The sequence below is a fragment of the Hylaeus anthracinus genome, unplaced genomic scaffold (assembly GCF_026225885.1).
Source record: "Hylaeus anthracinus isolate JK02 unplaced genomic scaffold, UHH_iyHylAnth1.0_haploid 11982, whole genome shotgun sequence".
Lineage (NCBI taxonomy): Eukaryota > Metazoa > Arthropoda > Insecta > Hymenoptera > Colletidae > Hylaeus > Hylaeus anthracinus.
In genome coordinates this window covers 1,228,976-1,246,443 of record NW_026534330.1, presented here as the reverse complement: position 1 = coordinate 1,246,443, position 17,468 = coordinate 1,228,976, and the positions used below count along the sequence as shown (strand labels likewise).

The 17,468-nt window shown below is 42.4% G+C and overlaps 4 protein-coding genes across 8 annotated transcripts in view; 1 reads left to right on the top strand and 3 right to left on the bottom strand.

Moving 5' to 3' along the window:
* Nucleotides 1-779: 779 nt before the first annotated feature.
* LOC128885818 (peroxisomal membrane protein PEX14-like) overlaps nucleotides 780-17,468 on the top strand; it is a 42,013-nt gene continuing 25,324 nt past the window's right edge. For all 3 annotated transcript variants that reach the window (XM_054140126.1, XM_054140125.1, XM_054140127.1), the window contains exon 1: nucleotides 780-1,138. The gene's annotated coding sequence lies outside the window, so the exon portion shown is untranslated. The remainder of the gene's footprint in view (nucleotides 1,139-17,468) is intronic.
* On the bottom strand, nucleotides 1,147-6,477 carry LOC128885819 (UDP-glucosyltransferase 2). Its single transcript, XM_054140128.1, has 8 exons — nucleotides 5,969-6,477; nucleotides 3,842-4,654; nucleotides 3,447-3,713; nucleotides 2,958-3,156; nucleotides 2,697-2,873; nucleotides 2,258-2,575; nucleotides 1,964-2,192; nucleotides 1,147-1,876 (listed from the first exon to the last, which is right to left on the bottom strand). The coding sequence occupies exons 2-8, from the start codon at nucleotides 4,076-4,078 to the stop codon at nucleotides 1,735-1,737; spliced, it is 1,569 nt and encodes a 522-aa protein (XP_053996103.1). The 5' UTR covers nucleotides 4,079-4,654; nucleotides 5,969-6,477; the 3' UTR covers nucleotides 1,147-1,734.
* LOC128885830 (rhodopsin, GQ-coupled-like) lies at nucleotides 10,300-15,450 on the bottom strand. Of its 3 annotated transcripts, XM_054140141.1 has the most exons (7): nucleotides 15,350-15,450; nucleotides 14,959-15,145; nucleotides 13,686-13,780; nucleotides 12,685-12,795; nucleotides 11,453-11,712; nucleotides 11,271-11,386; nucleotides 10,308-10,890 (listed from the first exon to the last, which is right to left on the bottom strand). In XM_054140141.1, the coding sequence occupies exons 2-7, from the start codon at nucleotides 15,040-15,042 to the stop codon at nucleotides 10,684-10,686; spliced, it is 873 nt and encodes a 290-aa protein (XP_053996116.1). In that variant the 5' UTR covers nucleotides 15,043-15,145; nucleotides 15,350-15,450; the 3' UTR covers nucleotides 10,308-10,683. The 3 variants fall into 3 exon arrangements, with proteins under 3 accessions (XP_053996115.1, XP_053996114.1, XP_053996116.1); XM_054140140.1 differs by lacking the exon at nucleotides 15,350-15,450 and having other exon boundaries at nucleotides 10,300-10,890; nucleotides 11,267-11,386; nucleotides 14,959-15,339; XM_054140139.1 differs by lacking the exon at nucleotides 15,350-15,450 and having other exon boundaries at nucleotides 10,306-10,890; nucleotides 14,959-15,339.
* LOC128885834 (proteasome subunit alpha type-3) lies at nucleotides 16,063-17,415 on the bottom strand. Its single transcript, XM_054140145.1, has 4 exons — nucleotides 17,254-17,415; nucleotides 17,090-17,172; nucleotides 16,535-16,926; nucleotides 16,063-16,469 (listed from the first exon to the last, which is right to left on the bottom strand). The coding sequence occupies exons 1-4, from the start codon at nucleotides 17,272-17,274 to the stop codon at nucleotides 16,201-16,203; spliced, it is 765 nt and encodes a 254-aa protein (XP_053996120.1). The 5' UTR covers nucleotides 17,275-17,415; the 3' UTR covers nucleotides 16,063-16,200.

Sequence of the window (17,468 nt, the reverse complement as noted above, 5' to 3'; positions counted from 1 at the left end):
GTATCGTCTACCTCTTCCTTCCTTCCTTCCTTCCTTCGTTTCTTTCTTTCTTCCTCTTTTCTTTAGTTTGCGTTCGACTGCTAGTCTCGTCGAGTCACGAGTCACGACGAAAACTGGGACCACGTTCCACGTGGATAAACGTGTCCTTTCAAAACACCATCACAACTCTCACCACTACTGCACATTCCATCGCGCATAGCGCATTTATGCTTCACCTTCGCGTGTCGCTTGCGTTCACCTCGGTGCCGCGTATCGGCTGCGCACGTTATCTATTTACGATTTATACACTACCGAGAGAAATACGGACGAGTCTTCTCAGAAACGCGACCACAACAAAACACACACCGACATCCTGACGAACAAGTCAGCTGGTACTGATCGGATCATGATCAAGTGCTGACTTGGCCACGGGTCACGGACGTAGACAGTCGAAGCGTCGTGAAAACGTGCAAAGCCTCGTGTCTTGACGGGAATCCGACCCATGCGCCGCCGTTCGACCGCAGTCCTCAACTAACGCCAGGACCGTAACTGGCCACGCTCGAAGACCCCTTCCTCGACTTACGAACCAAACAGTATTGGAGTATCTAATACTCTTTGTTACGAAGAACGATTTACAATAGCCCATCGGCTTTCATCGATTCTATTCCATGTATAAGCACCGTACTTTCAACACGATTCTTACCTTTACAGGTTTGGGTGAAAGTGGCGACGGAAGAGCATGTAGCCGAAACTGGCCGAAACGGGACGATGTTTGCGCGCATCATATTGTCTCTACGGTTTCAAGAATAAACTTTTCGTGTTATTTTCGAATTATTGTTCCGGATTAGATTTACTCCCGTGTTACGTAAATTGTTTCTTTTATCGCCTCGATAAAAAGAGATCGAATTTAAAAATCGTATTCCATCGGAAGATCCTCCGGCTAGTTTTTCTCGCGAAAATAAATATCCATCGTGGCACCTGTTCGAATGTTTGCTTTGACCGGGATCGATGCCGATAGGTTAAGTTTTAGTGGATCGATTTCAAGCGTGCAGACGTGACAGATCCTGTCGTTGCATGGCGGGTCTATGGAAAGGAGTTTGTCTTGAACACAGGAAGACATGTTTTTGAAATTCTTCGCTGCTTTCCAGGCTTTTTCGAGGTATGTAACGACAAACACTTTTTTTATATTTGACTTTGCTAAGGTTGTAAGACTGCACTTTTCTTGTTTACATTGGCTCGTTTTTATGCAATTAGGTTATATGAAATTGCAATCGTTACTTTTTTGAGGAATAAATTGTCTATTATGCAATCGGCACCGTAAACAAGCAAAGCCTCGATTTTCATTTTCTTTATGTGTCGGATGTAGTACGATGCTTTTACGTACCGTTGATTAATATCGTTAGATAATCGTTAGACACGCTTGCTGTGTGTAAACATCGTAAATTATAAACGTGTTTTGTAAACTGCCGTATGAACGGTAGTTAATGCCGTCAACAAAGAGTCTACTTTACCGACAGACGTACAATGTGTACGTTACCTGGATATTATCATTTCAGAAAAAATATCAAAATTTCAAATGCATTATTTTTTGAATCTGTACATCAAAGATACTTTCATTATAATTTCATCGTTTTTACAGTTTTATGTGCTTACATTCGAAGGGGCAATTTATATATGTATGTAGATTATAATATGCATACATCACAATAAATATATATAAAAAGTTCACACGAATCACTGTAAAACCAACACGTTTTAGTCTACTTTCTTTCTGATAATAACTTGTTTGGATATCGTCCTCCAGCATAACTTTCTCAGTCCATATGTTAGTAACGCGAACATCGTCGCGTAAAATATCACCACATCGATGGAGTAATACTGGATGATGCTCATATGCCTAAAACATTTTTCTTTTTATAGTAAATTCAAAAATTGTCCGCCCCCCCGAGCATTGCTTTCGAAAATTCGGAAAATTTTGGCATACCTTGTAGAGCTTTTTAAATGTTCGGCACCTTTGTACTCGATAACGTGTTCTACCCACCAAGTCGCTAATTTTCGGGGACTGATCGGTAACTCTCGCAGTAGAGAGCTTCTCTTTTTCGCTGCAGTTCGATATGAATTGTTTTGCACCGCGGCCACCTTGAGGATGCCTTCGCGAAGATCTCCCACCGATATACTGGCTAGGTCCATCACAAGAGCGTAGCCTAATTTCTCTGCGAAAGAGAACGATCGTCCAATTTACGCTAGTTTTCGATGCGAGATTAATCAAAGATCTTACCCGCTTGCGCCGCGTTTCCATCGTGATCGCAGAAAACGGGCAGAACAAGGGTCGGAGCACCGTGATAAGCGGCTTCGTGAAGAGACAGCAATCCTCCGTGAGAGACAAACGCTCGGAGCTTCGGATGTCCGAGTAGGTCTTGCTGCGGCCACCACGCCGCCGTTCTGACGTTTGAAGGCAGGTCTTTGATCTTTCCGGCTTCCCATTTCCATATGACGTTATAAGGGAGCGTGGCGAACGCTGCCACGAAGATGCGACGAAGAGCCTCTGGCATCCCTGACGCGCGAACCGACGAACCCATAGAGACGAAAATGAAACCTGCAAACGCGAACACGTTTCGGTTATCGTTATCAGTGGATCCGTTACCAAGAGACACGCTCGAATCCAAGCTCTGTTCTTTTGTGACAGAGCTTGGGTACTCTGAAAAGAGTAAACTCACCCCGTTGCAAGAACGTCTCTAGATCGGGGCTGAGTTGCGTCGCTGAATTGCAATGAAGGCACGCGACGTTTACGACGTTCGATAAATAAGGAACAGAGTCAGAGACGCTATAGTGACTATTTTGTAAAGTGAGCGGTATCTCTGTTGTCAGGTCTCGTACGTCGGGCAACCGATCTCCTGTAACGTGGCACGAACATCATCGAACAAGGTTGTTGATCACCGACCGTTGATTGTGAGTCGATCATTCATCGAATTACGTACCCAAATATTTTCGTAGAATCGGTTGAATGTACCCCGTGACCATAATCCAGTGCATAATTCTAAGCGTGACCAGGCAAGCAGCGTTCACGATCCGTTGGAAAAAGTTCATATCCTGCGTGAAGGATTTGCCAAAATAGGGAGTGATCGACCACGGTGACGGATTCCCTTGGCGTCCTATCGAACCGCTGTACAAGGCGACCTGTATCGAAATATTGATCTCGTTAAATCTCATAATAATTATTTAACAAGCAACCGCGTTCGTTACGCGTTTAATGATAATTCGAGCCGTGGCGTGGGATTTAATTGAAACACGATAATGCGGATGCTCTCGCTACGGGATATCTGCGGTGAACCCTATTCCTTGGTTCGGTGTGCTCCTTTTCGCCATGGTATCTTTCATCGGAGGATCAAGTCGGTTAAGAAATTACATTGGAACTCTTACGGTTACATAATACGGTACAAGAAAAAGTTAGAAATCGAAATAATTACCGTATTCAACATAATCGTGGGTACATTTTCCCCGTGAAGGACTCCGAGAAGGCACTCGGGGTAAGCTCCGTCTATAACCGCGACGTCCCACCGAGCACGAGGATTGCCCTCAGGTTTTTTCAGCCACGAGACCGACAGTTCGTCTCGGAGAAGTGCCTCGCAAGCCTCCCAGGCATATCGCATCGCATCCCAAGGAGAAATAGGCATTTCATCGCGAAATCTCGCACCTACCAGGTCCCATTCCGACGTGTAATTCCCAACGTAAGCCTGCCGATAAATAGACGTGTATAAAACACGCGACAAACAGAGAGATACATGTTAATTTGCTGATTCGGGAACCGTTCGATACCGTTCGTCAAAGACTAACTGGACTACCTTGAAAAACGACTAATCACCTCGAGGATGGGCGGAACGAACTCCTGCAGCCCACTGTTCGCAGCAGGTCCAGGAAACGCGCTCAGAAGAGTTACGTTGTGACCTTTAGCCTTCAAGCTGCTGCCAAGAGCGACGAATGGCACGGTGTGCGATTTCGTGCCACCCATCGTCGCCAGTAGTACGTTGTATCCCTTTGCGATATCGCAAACCCAGAAAACCATCAGGAGAACAACGACTCGTTCGATCGGACTCATCATTTTCTCGTTTCTTAGTTGGTTCGATAATATGTACGATACTATAATGGTATATACTATATGTGCCGTTCTTATCCGTCGACGATGAAACAAGTCTCGTGTATAGTCTCCAAATAGCAGAGGTTGTTATTAGAAGAAACGTTACAAAACATCGTCAAACACGACTCGTTCTTACGTTACTTTCTCATCTTCTCCTGTTTTCCTTCGATCTTTCGTCCTTTCGATTCAATTTGATGATTTAACAATTTTCGCCTCTGACAATGAGTCGTCGAAGGTACGGTTGTCCGTCTTCTGACTGGTCTTTCAATACACGACGACTCCAACAAGAGGCTGATCCATTATTATTGTAATGATCGTCTGAAAAATGATCATCGGTCAACCATGGGATCCTTTTGTTTCTTTTTCCTTGGACCGTTACAATAGTACTTGGGAAGCGTGGGTATCTTTTCTTCTTCACAGCTCGTCAGTGGAATTTCGAGGAACCAGCTTAGTTGGTCAATATTTTTTCACAAGAACCGGCATTGCCAGTCGCTGCCAGTTTGTTTCCGTGCTCCTTTATTCCATCTCCGACACCGACGTCTGAAACCATGGCAGAGTAACATTGATTTATTTGTTCGAGTTCGTATCGTAACATAGCGTATAGTAAGGAAATGTTGGACGTGATTCTCTTTCATTCGGTTTCCAGTCAATATTTCACGACGGTCTGATTTATATTTGTAAAAGGGTTGTATGAATAGGAAACTGTTTTGGCGTTACGCGAACCTAATTTAACATCGGTCGACCAGAAATGCGACACTGCGCGATTCAAACTGCGAGTTGTTTAAAGCGTATTACACACGGTTGCTATTCTATTACACTCGTACATATGTAGTATAGCAAAGACGCTACGGCGATGGAGTTAACGTCTACCCTTGGCGATCCAATCTTGAGCGGTTTTCAAACGATACCCTACACTTTCACTAATAATGCAAGTTTCAAGTACGCCAAGCGGCCATTTGACCAGACAATACGATCTCTCGAGATCGAGGACCTGATCCCATTTCCTTGCTTATCCCTTTCTCTGGCTGCTCCTCGTTTTACGGCCATCCTCCTTCACCGAAAAATGGATCTCGATCGGTCGATTTCACTTCACTGTGCCGTTCCCTTTCGTGCCACCTCGAAACTGCCCGGCTGCAGCAAATACGACAGAGTTGGGAGCACGTCAAAGAGCCAATGAGGATAATGTGAAATCGTTAAATCCGTTTTTGGACACGAAAAAAGAATCAACAGTTAAGTGCAGGGGGATAACGGTTGCTGAAACCCGATCATCCGACAACCCGCATTCGAACAAGACGGCGCCGGCGGCGCGTGCGATGCGCATCCAAGCAAGAATTACAGAAAAATAGGTAGATTCGCTTGGAATGGAATAATACTAATCCTATGCTCTAGGAAAAAATCTGACGTGGAAGAAAACGATTAATCCTGAACTCGGTTAGAGGAAAAATTCCGACGGAGCATTATTTCTTCGTAAAGGAAAGTTTAACGCGTGTAAGTTGATAAATGAGATCTATACGTAACAAGGAGGAAGAAGTAGAAATATTAGATTTAATCGAAGGAAGTAGCGTATAAAAGTGAATTTTAAACGAATCTCGATACTTGGAAGGTTCGTGCTTTATACGTATAGTATAATAAGCCTTTAAAGCGTCGAGCCTTCGAGACTAGTTTCGAGAATAATTTGCCCCAAAACTTGTCATCGCTCGTAGAATCTAGAATCGTTGGAAACATCGTTTCGCATCGGGACGCCAAGTCCAATCGCGATAACCATGTCGAAAACTCTTTCGGGTGCTTGGTCCGAGGTGCACGATCGATGGTCCGTAACGAGTGTTCGAAATTTGCCAGAAAAGTTTTTCTCACCTTGCTCTTCGCCTTCGACTTTCTTCTTCTCCCCTACCAAGTACCAGAGTTTTCTTTCTTTCTCGTCAACTCGTTCGTCACAATTCCACGTATCATTTCTGCAAAACAAATTTGTTCCACCCGCCAAGCTATCGATTCGTCGTTCGATAGTCTTACTCGAGCACCTTCGAACGCGTCCCTCCGCGACACTAGCACCGAATTTCCTCACCTTCCACCCGGGACTTCTTTCTTTTTCTTTTTTTTTATTGAAAATAACTTTGTCCAACACACTGGCGGCAATTTCAAATGATATCTGGTTTCACGACAACGAGATGACAACGAGACGCAACACCACCGCGATTAAAGAAAAATCGACCGATCGATTTCCGGCGAACCTCTCGCGGACCTTGAAGTTCTCGACGTGTTTCCAATGCACGAAGCTCGGCTATCACCGAGCGTGAAAGTTTGACTGGCCAGCGGCAGCTTTAATGATCAGCTGTGCTCGAGAGAGAGAGAGTTTTGCCTCCCACCAGTTTACTTCTTGTTCTTCGGCAGTCTCGTTCGCGAAGATGTTCCGTAACGGGGAACTTGTGACAAGCAAGCTCCAGTCCAGTGATCCGATCGCGAAGGGTTGGCTGGTGATTTCGCTCTGTAACTTGGATCATTTAAGAGGGGACGTCACCTTTCTCATCGAAAAATCCAAACATTTGTTATATTTTTTTACTTCGTTTTGTCATAAACAATTAAAGATTATTTTACCAGGCCATAGCTCGCGAACAAAAGATTACGTTCCTACGATTACGATCAGGAACTCGAAATACAAAGAGTCGTTGTATTAGATCCGTGTTCGCTTTACACCGTATATTAATTTTATGCAATTATGCGGGTCGAATTTATATCGGTATTATTATTGGTAGAGGATAAACTGACACACCCAAATTTCGATACGATCGAGTGTTCGCGTACTCGAGTTTCTCTTTTACTGTCGAGACGATCCAATTCGTTTTGTCAATGGGAACGACCTTAAACGAAGGCTTACCTGTCCAACGGTTTTTAAAAGGATTTTTCAATCCAATGGTTAAAAGGTAGCGCGTCAAGCGAACATCGAACATTCGAAGAAACGACTTCGTAGAAACGCGAACGATCAGCGGTTCGTTTAGACTTTTGCGAATCGCGGCGAAATAAAGAATTAGGACAAATTTCACTAGTTCGATACCGTTACTTCATTGCGAGTGCTTTACTATTGAAACACTTTGCTACGCTGTTTGCTAGATATCGAAACGACGTCGTTTTTTTATCGATAACTCGAGAAGAAAAAGAAAACGGCCTACGTGAAGTATACGTTATTGTTTTCCGAGCAGGACTTCCCACGACCTTTCTTTCTCTGCATAATGCCGAAACATCGCCGAAATGCAGGCGGCTTTATCATGGAAAACGCGGCGGACAGAATCGGTGATTTCTATGCAAGTGTAATTTACCGATTTAACGGTCCGTGAAAGGAGCAGCGATGCTCTGCTCTGTGTCATATCCGCTCGATCGGGCCGAGAAAAGAAGAACGGATCGAGGGAAAACTCGCTCTACCGCGAACATTAGAAATCACCACGATTGCGTCTCGTAATGTTAACCCTCTCACCGATTAATTATTTTAGACGCTGCAAATCCAATCTCTACGTTTAATAGTTTCCGCGTTACCGCATCATCCCGGGACAATAAAGCTATATCCACCGCTTATCCATCGATTAACGGGCACGTTTCGTACAGTCCCTTAGCAAGATCCTTAGAAAACTAAATGCTTGCAAATATTTCCACGTCTCACCGATACACCGAGTTAGGGTGATAACGCCTTTAAAACGCCACAGTTTTTACATGTTCGGGGCTTTATTCGCATTCGAATCTCGTTTAATCGTTACAGTGCCAACGAAGCCATGCAATCGTCGTTTTGCTCGTTTTTGCAACGCGTTGTAGAATGCGCACGAGTTTCGTAAAATATCTTCCACTGAAATTGACGGTCTCTCCGTGGAATAGTTAATTCGACTTGTGCTTTTGCTAAAATCTGGCTCGTATCTAAATGTTCTCGCGTACGTTGCTAAAATCAGTTTACATTTGAAAATGACTCGCATGTTAAAAATTACCTTGCCATTTGCCATCGTTTCATTACAGTCACGAGCGCTGATTATAGCAATCAAAAATCCAAGATTCGACGACCCAATTCATCCAGTCTGGTCGCCGTTTACGAGGATCCATTTTCCCTTTATTTGAAACGTGTATCGCGTCCCAACGTACATAAAACCGTATCCGAACGATTTTTCGCGGACTCCGAAACAGCCAGTTAATCGTTACGTAACAGTTGGATCGTTGTCGGGGCAAATTACAGTTCGTTTGCTCGTCTCGCGTTTCTCTTCTTCCGCTTCGAGAGGAAGAAATGAAACGATTGCACCGGTACGTCTAATTATTACCATAACACCTAGCTATATTCGAGTCAATACCGTATCGAAAATAGAACGTAAACGAGTATATTTATCGAATTAAAATCAGACTTGTCGAAAGTTGCTCGCGGATGGACACGATTTAATCCGTGCGAACAGCCACGTTGAATTTTCCTCGCGATTTCACTTTCGCTGTTGTGGCATAATCGCGCGTGCTACGAATTGTAAGCCCAAATTCATCAGTGTCCCTGTGCCATAATGACGCCATAGGATAAAGAAATAGTGGGAATATCACTGTACCGATTCTTATTCTACGGGCGTCTAGCAGGATAGAAATTTTATTAGCGACGGCAATCTTTACAATCTCGATATGGTAACGTGCGCTTTTTACGACCAAACATCGTTGGTGGGATGCAGTGCATGCCCTGTTTATTAACGCGTGCGTTATTTATCGGTACTTCCTTCCGCGTAACGATATATCGATCTTTTATGATCTGTTATACGATTGTTTCGATACAAGGAATTTGCATTGAGTTTCGGTGGCGAAATAATACGATTATTTTTTTAAGTTCGTACTTTTCCACCGTGGCGAGTCTATCTTTTCCTGTCCAATATTCGCGATTTTAATCAATTCTCTTTCACGTGTGTTTTACATGCTTTGCGTTTTAACTGCGTCCTGTACTTTTGTTGTGGGTGTTCTCTCGAATAGTTTAAAAATGAAATTCGAGCGCAAATGAAAACCAATCAAAGAATTACACTGGACCATACAAACTTTACTTATGATATTCACCTTTATGTTTTCATAGCGCGTCTGCTTTTCATTAGCTTTTATCTTTTTTTGTGCCAATTAGTCGTATTCCACGAGAATCTCATTCACGCAGACACCGTAAAAAAGAAATTAACGAACCACGCGTGCCGTTGAAAGTATATATATATATATATATAAATAATGGTAGTCCTTGGATAAGGACCTGGTATCCTAGATATACATCTAAAGTACCAACCTCTGTTACTTGTACAAAATATTCTTTCTTCTTTTTGCTTTTTCTCGAGTTGTTTCGCTGTCTTTCGAATTCTCGGTCGACGGAAACTTTCCTCGTTAGTATTGCACCGGTAGTCGATAGTAGTGGACAATTTTCGGAAAAAAATGTGAAAGTTAGCATTTTTAGTAATGTTACTTTGAACACAGTAGTTTCCGAGTACACGTTTTTAATCAAGATACTCAGGTACTCCTGTTGTTACTTAATTTTTTAATTTTTTAAACTTGAAGTGTTCATTCGACAAAACATGCTGTGCCGTCTACTTTCTTTGCGCTTTCCCCCAACTATCTACTACCGAAATAACAAGTGTCAACTACTACAAACACTTTCGTTTGTTTAACGTATAATTTGAAAAACTCGAATAACCCTCAAAGGGTGATATTTAAAATTCCGCATTCGATACTTGATGTTTAAGTTTGTTAGTTGAGAGTGATTCGAAACGGTGTCCGTGAACTATGTAACGTATAAATAAGAGATCGTCGTCTTAAGAAATGATCTACTAGTTTGGAACTGCGCAATCGACGTCCATTATTCAGCGGAATCACGAAGGTTCGCGTCAAGACGTTCGTTACGCTCTTTTCCGTTTGTCACGCCAACGCGGTTTCCGTGAAGAAACCACTGTGTTAATTAACGCGCGGCGAAATCTCGTACTCGCGAAGAAACGAAAGAAAACAACGAGAGAATAGGAGAAAAACAGCGTATCATTGAAGTTTTAGGATGTTCCACGTGGTGCGGTTAGTCCAAGTGCTAACATTTTTTTACAAGCTGGTCAAACGGTGCGTTTCGTCACCGTTTTTTTTTCTCTCTATGACGAAAACAAGGGATCCGCGCATACATGAATTCGTAACGAACGTGCAAACAAGGCAGGGTGTGCGTCTAACGCAGAGCTGGGGAACCTTTGTCAGTGAAAGGACGTGCGTCGTATCACGTATTCCTCGGAAGGCTTCGCGCTTCACGCTTCACGCTTCGGCAGTTCGGCAATTTGCTAAAATTATAAAAAAGTTGTACCAAAATATAAGTTGGTCACATTTTACAAACTGATTGCATTCGGGATCTAGGCTACAGGTTCCCCATCTCTGATCTAACGAAAAGTTCACGAGAATTAGCAGCTGGCAAACACAATAAAACCACATGATTGAATCGCTGTTCAGCGGATATATTGAATTTATTGTCGCGGAAGTGCTTACGTCGATACTCGAAGAATCAAAGGTTTCCAATGTGGGATCATTCCCGCTGTTAGGCCGCTCGTCAGCGTTACCGATCCTCATTCTCAGTTTCTCTGCTCTAGCTTATTCAGAGCGGTTAGCGCCGTGTTCTGACTCTCCGGCAACATGATCCTCGAACTGCGTGTGTCGAATATCTTCTTTAAAGACCGAGGAAATTGGCTGTTCAAGCCCGCGTAGATAATAGGATTGTAACAAATGGAGGATTTGGCAAGCAGAGCTGGAAGCACGGCCACCGCGGCCGACGGTTTTGCCTGAAAAATCAGTCCAGAGAACAAAATTATCCAAAACTACCGTCGCATCGGCGTCGGCGTTGGCGTCGGCGTTGGCGTCGCAACCAAGTTCAGTGTCGGTTGTCGTCATGGCATTGCGCGCGTTAATGATACTTGATGGTATTAAGGAAATCATAACAATACTTTCACCGTAGCACACGTTAATCCGAAGCACCCGTACCGTGCAGAAGAAAGAGTTATTTTCCGCGTAACGGTATACGGTTTTATTCTGCATTTTTAAACGTACGGAAAATATTGCTTTCTCGGAACGCAAGCGAACGTTTGGTTTGTTTTAGTAAAAACTTGTTTATTCCCGTAAGTCACGTATGTTGAATGTAGATGGGTATATTGAACGTACTTACGTCGAAATACTGAGCGGCGAGGGCCAAAGCCGCGTACGGCGACCAAGCAAGCAAGAAGGCAGTTATCATCAACGCGACCATTTTCGTTATTCTTGCTTCAAGCCTTCCGCGTGAACCTAAATTATAACACCAATTTTATCCCGAAAATGTGACTTCCTCCGCCTAAAGAGTGGCGAAATTACCTGATCTCCTCCTCACTTTTCTTAAAGTTAACAGAATCGCCACGTAACTGGTGCCGATCACCAACACAGGCACAGCGAGACCGAACAAGAACAGAAAACCGATGTAGCTGTCGCTTCTCGTAGCTGGATCGTGGACCTCCCAGGAAACGCTGCAGGACACGTTTCCTGCTTCAGGACCGTAGCTTCCCCAACCAAAAAACGGTGGCACGGAAAGACAAAGTGCGTATACCCAAACGAACAAACCCAATACCATGGCGTTCCTGTTGAAAGCAGATGGTTTTTACGAGAGCATCGTTTCGTGGTATTACATTGTACTCGCATAATAAAAAAAAAAAAAAGGAAGGCACTGACTTAGGGGATGTATGTCATGCTATTTTATTTGCGGAAAATTGGTGCCTCTCGCAGTCAGACTTCGCGAAACAGTGTTGTTTGCGGTGGTAAATAATAATTTGTGCGACTGAAGGTTATTTTATTTGCGGTTGCAGTTGGGATTGCTGTAATTTGCGGTTATAGTTGTTTTATTTCACTTTACGCTTGGACTTGGGACCAGCGCACAAATTAAAAGATGACATCGTGTGTTTAAATGGTCCTATGAAATGCTATTCTTTCTTTCTTTCTTTTTTTTTTTTTTAATATTACAAAATGTAACATTTTTTGCGTTTACGTATTGAAATTTGCATACCAGGAGAGTGTTAAGAAATTTGTCATAGTAGCTCGATTTTAATAAGAACTCGATGAAAATCCCTCTCTTTATTGTTACGTTCTACTCCAGTGCTGAAAGCAGTTAAAAAGGGGAGGCTACTGTTGTTAATCCAGTATTAATTAGAGATGTAATTTACGACGAAACACGACCTTATCCTCGATAGCGATACTCGGAATTGCGGTTAGGATGCGCTAAAAATAGCTATTGTAAACTCCTTTTTGGATCGTCAAAGATTATAGAAATGTTGTCATGTTCTGTCGGAGACGTTAGAAGATGGTTTGCATTCCAATTGCCATTGCCACTGAAAAGGGTAACGCATGTTGTTGCGACCAGTTGCGATCCACTTTGTTCGTAAATTCTTTACGAACGTCGCGTTGCGACAACTGAAGATTTCTGGAGCGGAACCCCGAGCCTTTCGGTTTGCCTTATGATTCAATTGATCGAGTCGAGACCGAGACCCGTCATGTTTTTTGAAAAAGTAACCCTTTCGAAACTCGAATAACGTACGAAGATATAGAATATTCCTTACCTTATGGACAATGCTTTCATTGGTCTAGCGACCAGGAGCCATCTTTCGACGGCCATTACCGTCAAGTTACCAATACTGACAAATCCCAGAGTAGACATGAACCAGGCGTACCTTGAATTGAAATCATTCGTTAACAAAAATAAAGTTAGTTAATTTTCTCAACATTGGCCGTTCGGTTGATTCCTGCCGATATATTCGAAGTTTAAGCGTAAAGTACCTTTTGGAAGAGTTCTCCGACATGAGCGTTTAAGATTTGATATGAGATCAATTTTGACAAAGCTGTAACAAGCTATTGCCGGCGGCACATAAAATTGAATGAAAAATTCTCCCGGGAAATCACGATATTGTAGTCCTGAAGCAACACGCTGGATCCAATACTTACGTCGGTCAAAAGATATCGCACTACTCGTGTCTTTAGAAAGAACGCCAATGCGGAAAAAGAAAAAGAACAATCGATAAAGACCAACGGTTGAAAATTAATAGAAGCATAAAGGATAAAACGCGACAATTTAATAAATTAGCGAACACGAGAGTCGGTTATTATGATTATCGATGAAATGAGATGCCGCATTCAGCAGAACATCGCAAACAAAAAGACTAATGATGCTTATTTCGGTAATTATGATTAACGAATCACATCGCACTGGCTGCGCGAACATGTCAATTTTCCAAATTTTCATCTAGATAAATTGTCTTCTATCCCTACAATTTATTCCTAGCAATTATTAAACTCTTAATGGTCTCGAGTACAAACACAATGTTGCGTGCATTTCTGTTATGAAAATTGCTTGAGTATTTTCGAATCGATCAGAACTCCCTATCTCAGACAAGTTTCATCGGCACGAATTCAGTTTCTCTGTCGAGAAACCGTGCACGGTGCAGCTACAAAAGAGAGACCATGTTCGTTCAGGGTGAAAGGAAAACGACGAACGGAGGAGCAGGTTGCCACCGCTCCTCAGAGAAATCCCGTGTAATTTCAGTTAATAAACAATAAGTTGTACCAGAGACACACTTTATAGCCCCAGTACCATCCTCCAGTGATCGCCGAAACCATGGCAACCGGATTTCCAAGAGCGGCCACTAAAAAATCGCCAACCTGAAAAGAATCATTGTCGTATTATGCGCGTGCAGACATAAGACGTTTTTATCGAGTTAAAAACGGTTCAAACGGTTATAACAGTTCAAAGTATGTCCCTCGAATTACATTTTCATCCCGCAACGAGGGGTACAGGTGTTCTTCGACAACCGTCGAAGCCAGGTTCCAAGATTTTTCGATAACGGTTCGATCAAGGTTTAATATCGACGACGCGTTAATAAATATAATATTACATCGTAAAACGAGCGTACCTCGTTTCGCGTTCCTTAGTATATTTAAATTGGAACAAAAGCGAGGTTTAACTACCTCGTTTAATTAAAATCTTATGATCAACGAGGTGTGCAATTTCGTCGAAAAAGTGTTAAATATTCGAGAACATTGCAAGTGACTGGTAAAAAAGTAATGGATAGAATTATTTAGCTAACAAGGTACACTTTGCAGAAACAGAGAGAAGCGTTACTTTTATCGACGTTTAAACGATGTCGTTTTCGTGTATAGTAAATCCTTGGAACGATGCGCGTAATATGCTTAGCACATCTCCTACTTTGCTGTACGCGTACGAGGAAAAAAGGGGCTGCGTATGATGCGGCTTACCACGGATGACATATGTGCGTGGCAAACATTAACATTTTCTGCAGTCTTCGCGACACAAAGATGTCACAAATCGCGTGAGATTTTCATCGTCGCGCATTCCAACGTTCACTGGAATTCGTAAATTAAAATTCAACTTCGATACTTGGAACACGTAATGATCTTTGCATGTTTTCGCAACGCTTCTTGGAATGTATACATACCTACGACCTCGACGAAGCTTCACCTTTCGTTGTTTCTCGATTGTATTTATATTTATTATACTTAAACAACGCGACAGCGGACGATCACCGATTGGCGATCTTTGACAACAAGAGTTGAGAAACAATAAGCATGACTCGATAATTAACAGAGATGGGCAAAACCCTGGAATTCGTTTCCCCTTCTGAACATTTTCCAAAGAAAAAAACGAGAAAAGCACATCGGCAAACTTTAGACTTATTCGAATCCTAGGGTTTTGCCCATCTCTGATAATTAACTCCGTTAAAAACTCTGACATTTCTGACTGTCGACGATATCAGAAGAGACGCATCTTTGCTCTCCGCAACACTTTTACGTTCGTCTTTGAACTTGCATTGAACACTTACGACAAGATTGACGAGGATCACGTTCACGGGTGTCCACAATGTCTGCGCGTCCTTGACGATCACAACTGCGACCAACAGGTTCATGGTGAAGCCGAAGAAACCGATAAAAGCGAGGCCGATCGCCGCGCCGATGTAAACTGCTGGGCTAACATGTTCCTCGCCGATATTATCCGGCACCACCACGGTGCTGTGATTCAATGACATTCCTTTTCGCGAGAGTAGATAAACGCGAAGGATGGTGATTCGGTACCGGTCACCAAATAAAAATGCCACGTGGCTTGTAGAACAATCGCGACGATTGATCTCTGTACCTCTTACTGACGCGAAACGCGCGAAAAACGGATCGTATCCATCGATAAAAATCAGTGGCGAAATTTCAAACTCTACCTACCCTTATATAAAGCCCGGCTGAAACTACCCTCTCTCCTCTGCTACGCGTAGTCTTTACCACTCGCCGCTGCCGGATACAACCAACCCCCCTCGACGTGAAAAACCAGCATGCGCGAAATCAACTGCACCGTCCGCGCCTTATTATTGCGGGATCACTGAATTAGAAAGGGGTCGCGATGGGAGTTATCTCTTCGTGGCGAAGAAAATGTTCTTCTTAACCCTCCGGCATTCATACGCGACCATGAGTTATATTTTCTTCTGATACGATAGAAGCGCTACGAATAATAGTACAACGAATAGAGTACACCTAGTTCCATAAGCTCTTCTTCTTCCTTTCTGTTCCGTTTTTATTACTTAAATAAACCAAAATTTAACGACGAATATAAGTGCAATAAAATCATGAATTTATTTTAGTTTGTTCGTTTCATTCAGTTTTTACGTGTTTCTCTTTTGATTAAATCGAAATAGTTGTTAGTCGAAGACAAAAGAAAATCTCTAAATCCAATTAATGGCACAAAGGGATCATACTCATCAATCGTGGATTATTACGAACGATGATTTTTAGTCTGTTCGCATAACGCATGTTAAATAAATGGCTACGATAGAAGGTGACGTGTAACGAAATAGGTATTAATCTGGATTTTTATTTGTAGATTAGAAAACTACGACACCGTGATTGTTATCAAACATTCGGCTCATCAAAGTGAAAATGCATTTTTGTTAGTTTCATAAACAGGAAAATTTTTTATTCGGACCATTCACGGACAAAGAGGATCTCGTAACAGTATGTTTTTGTGTATTTAAATTACAACTTACAATATAAAAAGTGTTTTATGAGACTATTCAAGCAATTTACATATCTTCGGTGTCGCTGTCTGAATCTTCTGCCATTGCTTGTTTTGCTTTTGACTCGGCATTAGCCCGAATATCCACTGGTACACGTTCGTGCCTTCCGTTAGTGTGTTCACCCACCCAACTCATTTCGAGCTCAAATTTTTTATCTTTTAGCTCATCGTGAACAAGATAGATAATACGCGCTGCTTCTTTAACTAATTCGTTGCAACTCATTTCTGATAGTTTTAGCTTTTCAATTTCCGTTTTTGCGGACTGTTTTGCTTTGCCTATTAAACAAATTTTAAGGTAAACTTTGGAATGTACCAAATGTATCACGTAAATTTATACATACCAATAGCGCAACCATAATATCCGTACGATACACCGGATGGATCTATCATATACATCAATGGTGTGCCGTTTTCATAGGTGCCAAGAATTACAGAGCACCCGTATGGTCTCACAGCTGAATACAGAGTATAAGCGTGCATGTACATGGATACTCTTTCGTTTAAGTATTTTAAAGGGATGCCGACTCCATACTGAGATCTATAACTGGATGCTTCGGATCTCGCGGTTTCCGCTATCTGTCTTGCATCGGAAATCAAACCAGATGCTGCCATACCGACGTGTTTGTCGATATTAAAAATTCTTTTATTTGTGCCAGGTTCATAGAGCTCCGATGTGACTATCTTTTCTACGGCAAACACAATGCCATCTTTTCCCCTCAAACCTATCACTGTTCTGTAAGGAGAATGATCTAATTCTTAAATGTACGATTAAAATTATTAATTGACGAAAACATGATTGAGAGGAAATCGAATAGGGAATGTATGAACAGGTTAGGTAATCGGACTGGAGTTTTTGTTTAAAGAAAAACGTTGAACAAAGTAATTTTAATAATCACCCTCCGTTCTCAACAGCTTTTTGCGCATATTCCACTTGAAAAACACGTCCGTCCGGTGAAAATTGAGATGCGGATAAGTCATACTGAAATTACCAACGAGGTTAAGTTCCATTGTAATCACCGTTAATGGTTTCATAGCGTTATTCTACAATTAACATACTTACCCCCGTTCCTATAGAACTCATTTTTCAAAGAAATTGTGGCTATAGTATACTGTAGCACTTTAGGCAAGAAAAATTGTTTATACACGCAAACGACGTGAATAAGCGAAAATCAAAACTAAATTGTCAGCGTCAGCAGCGCCAGTGAGCGTTGGTGTCGTTGGTGAGCAAGCGTCAGTCGGTGCGGTGCGTTTCGCAGATTAGGTTAGGTGTCGCAT

Bases quoted from the DNA above. Each gene is read 5' to 3' on its own strand.
- LOC128885830 (XM_054140139.1), bottom strand. From the start codon at position 15,162: ATGTCATTGAATCACAGCACCGTGGTGGTGCCGGATAATATCGGCGAG. The intron at 11,713-12,684 runs GTAAGGAATATT...TGCTTTCAACAG, and splicing joins ATGAAAGCATTGTCCATAAG to GAACGCCATGGTATTGGGTT. The intron at 10,891-11,270 runs GTAAGTACGTTC...CTGATTTTTCAG, and splicing joins TCGCCGCTCAGTATTTCGAC to GCAAAACCGTCGGCCGCGGT.
- LOC128885819 (XM_054140128.1), bottom strand. From the start codon at position 4,078: ATGATGAGTCCGATCGAACGAGTCGTTGTTCTCCTGATGGTTTTCTGG. The intron at 3,157-3,446 runs GTAATTATTTCG...ATTTCGATACAG, and splicing joins CCACGATTATGTTGAATACG to GTCGCCTTGTACAGCGGTTC. The intron at 2,874-2,957 runs GTACGTAATTCG...GCCACGTTACAG, and splicing joins GATTCTACGAAAATATTTGG to GAGATCGGTTGCCCGACGTA.
- LOC128885834 (XM_054140145.1), bottom strand. From the start codon at position 17,274: ATGAGTTCTATAGGAACGGGG. The intron at 17,173-17,253 runs GTAAGTATGTTA...TGGTAATTTCAG, and splicing joins TGAGTTCTATAGGAACGGGG to TATGACTTATCCGCATCTCA. The intron at 16,927-17,089 runs GTGATTATTAAA...TTCTCCTTACAG, and splicing joins AAAGCTGTTGAGAACGGAGG to AACAGTGATAGGTTTGAGGG.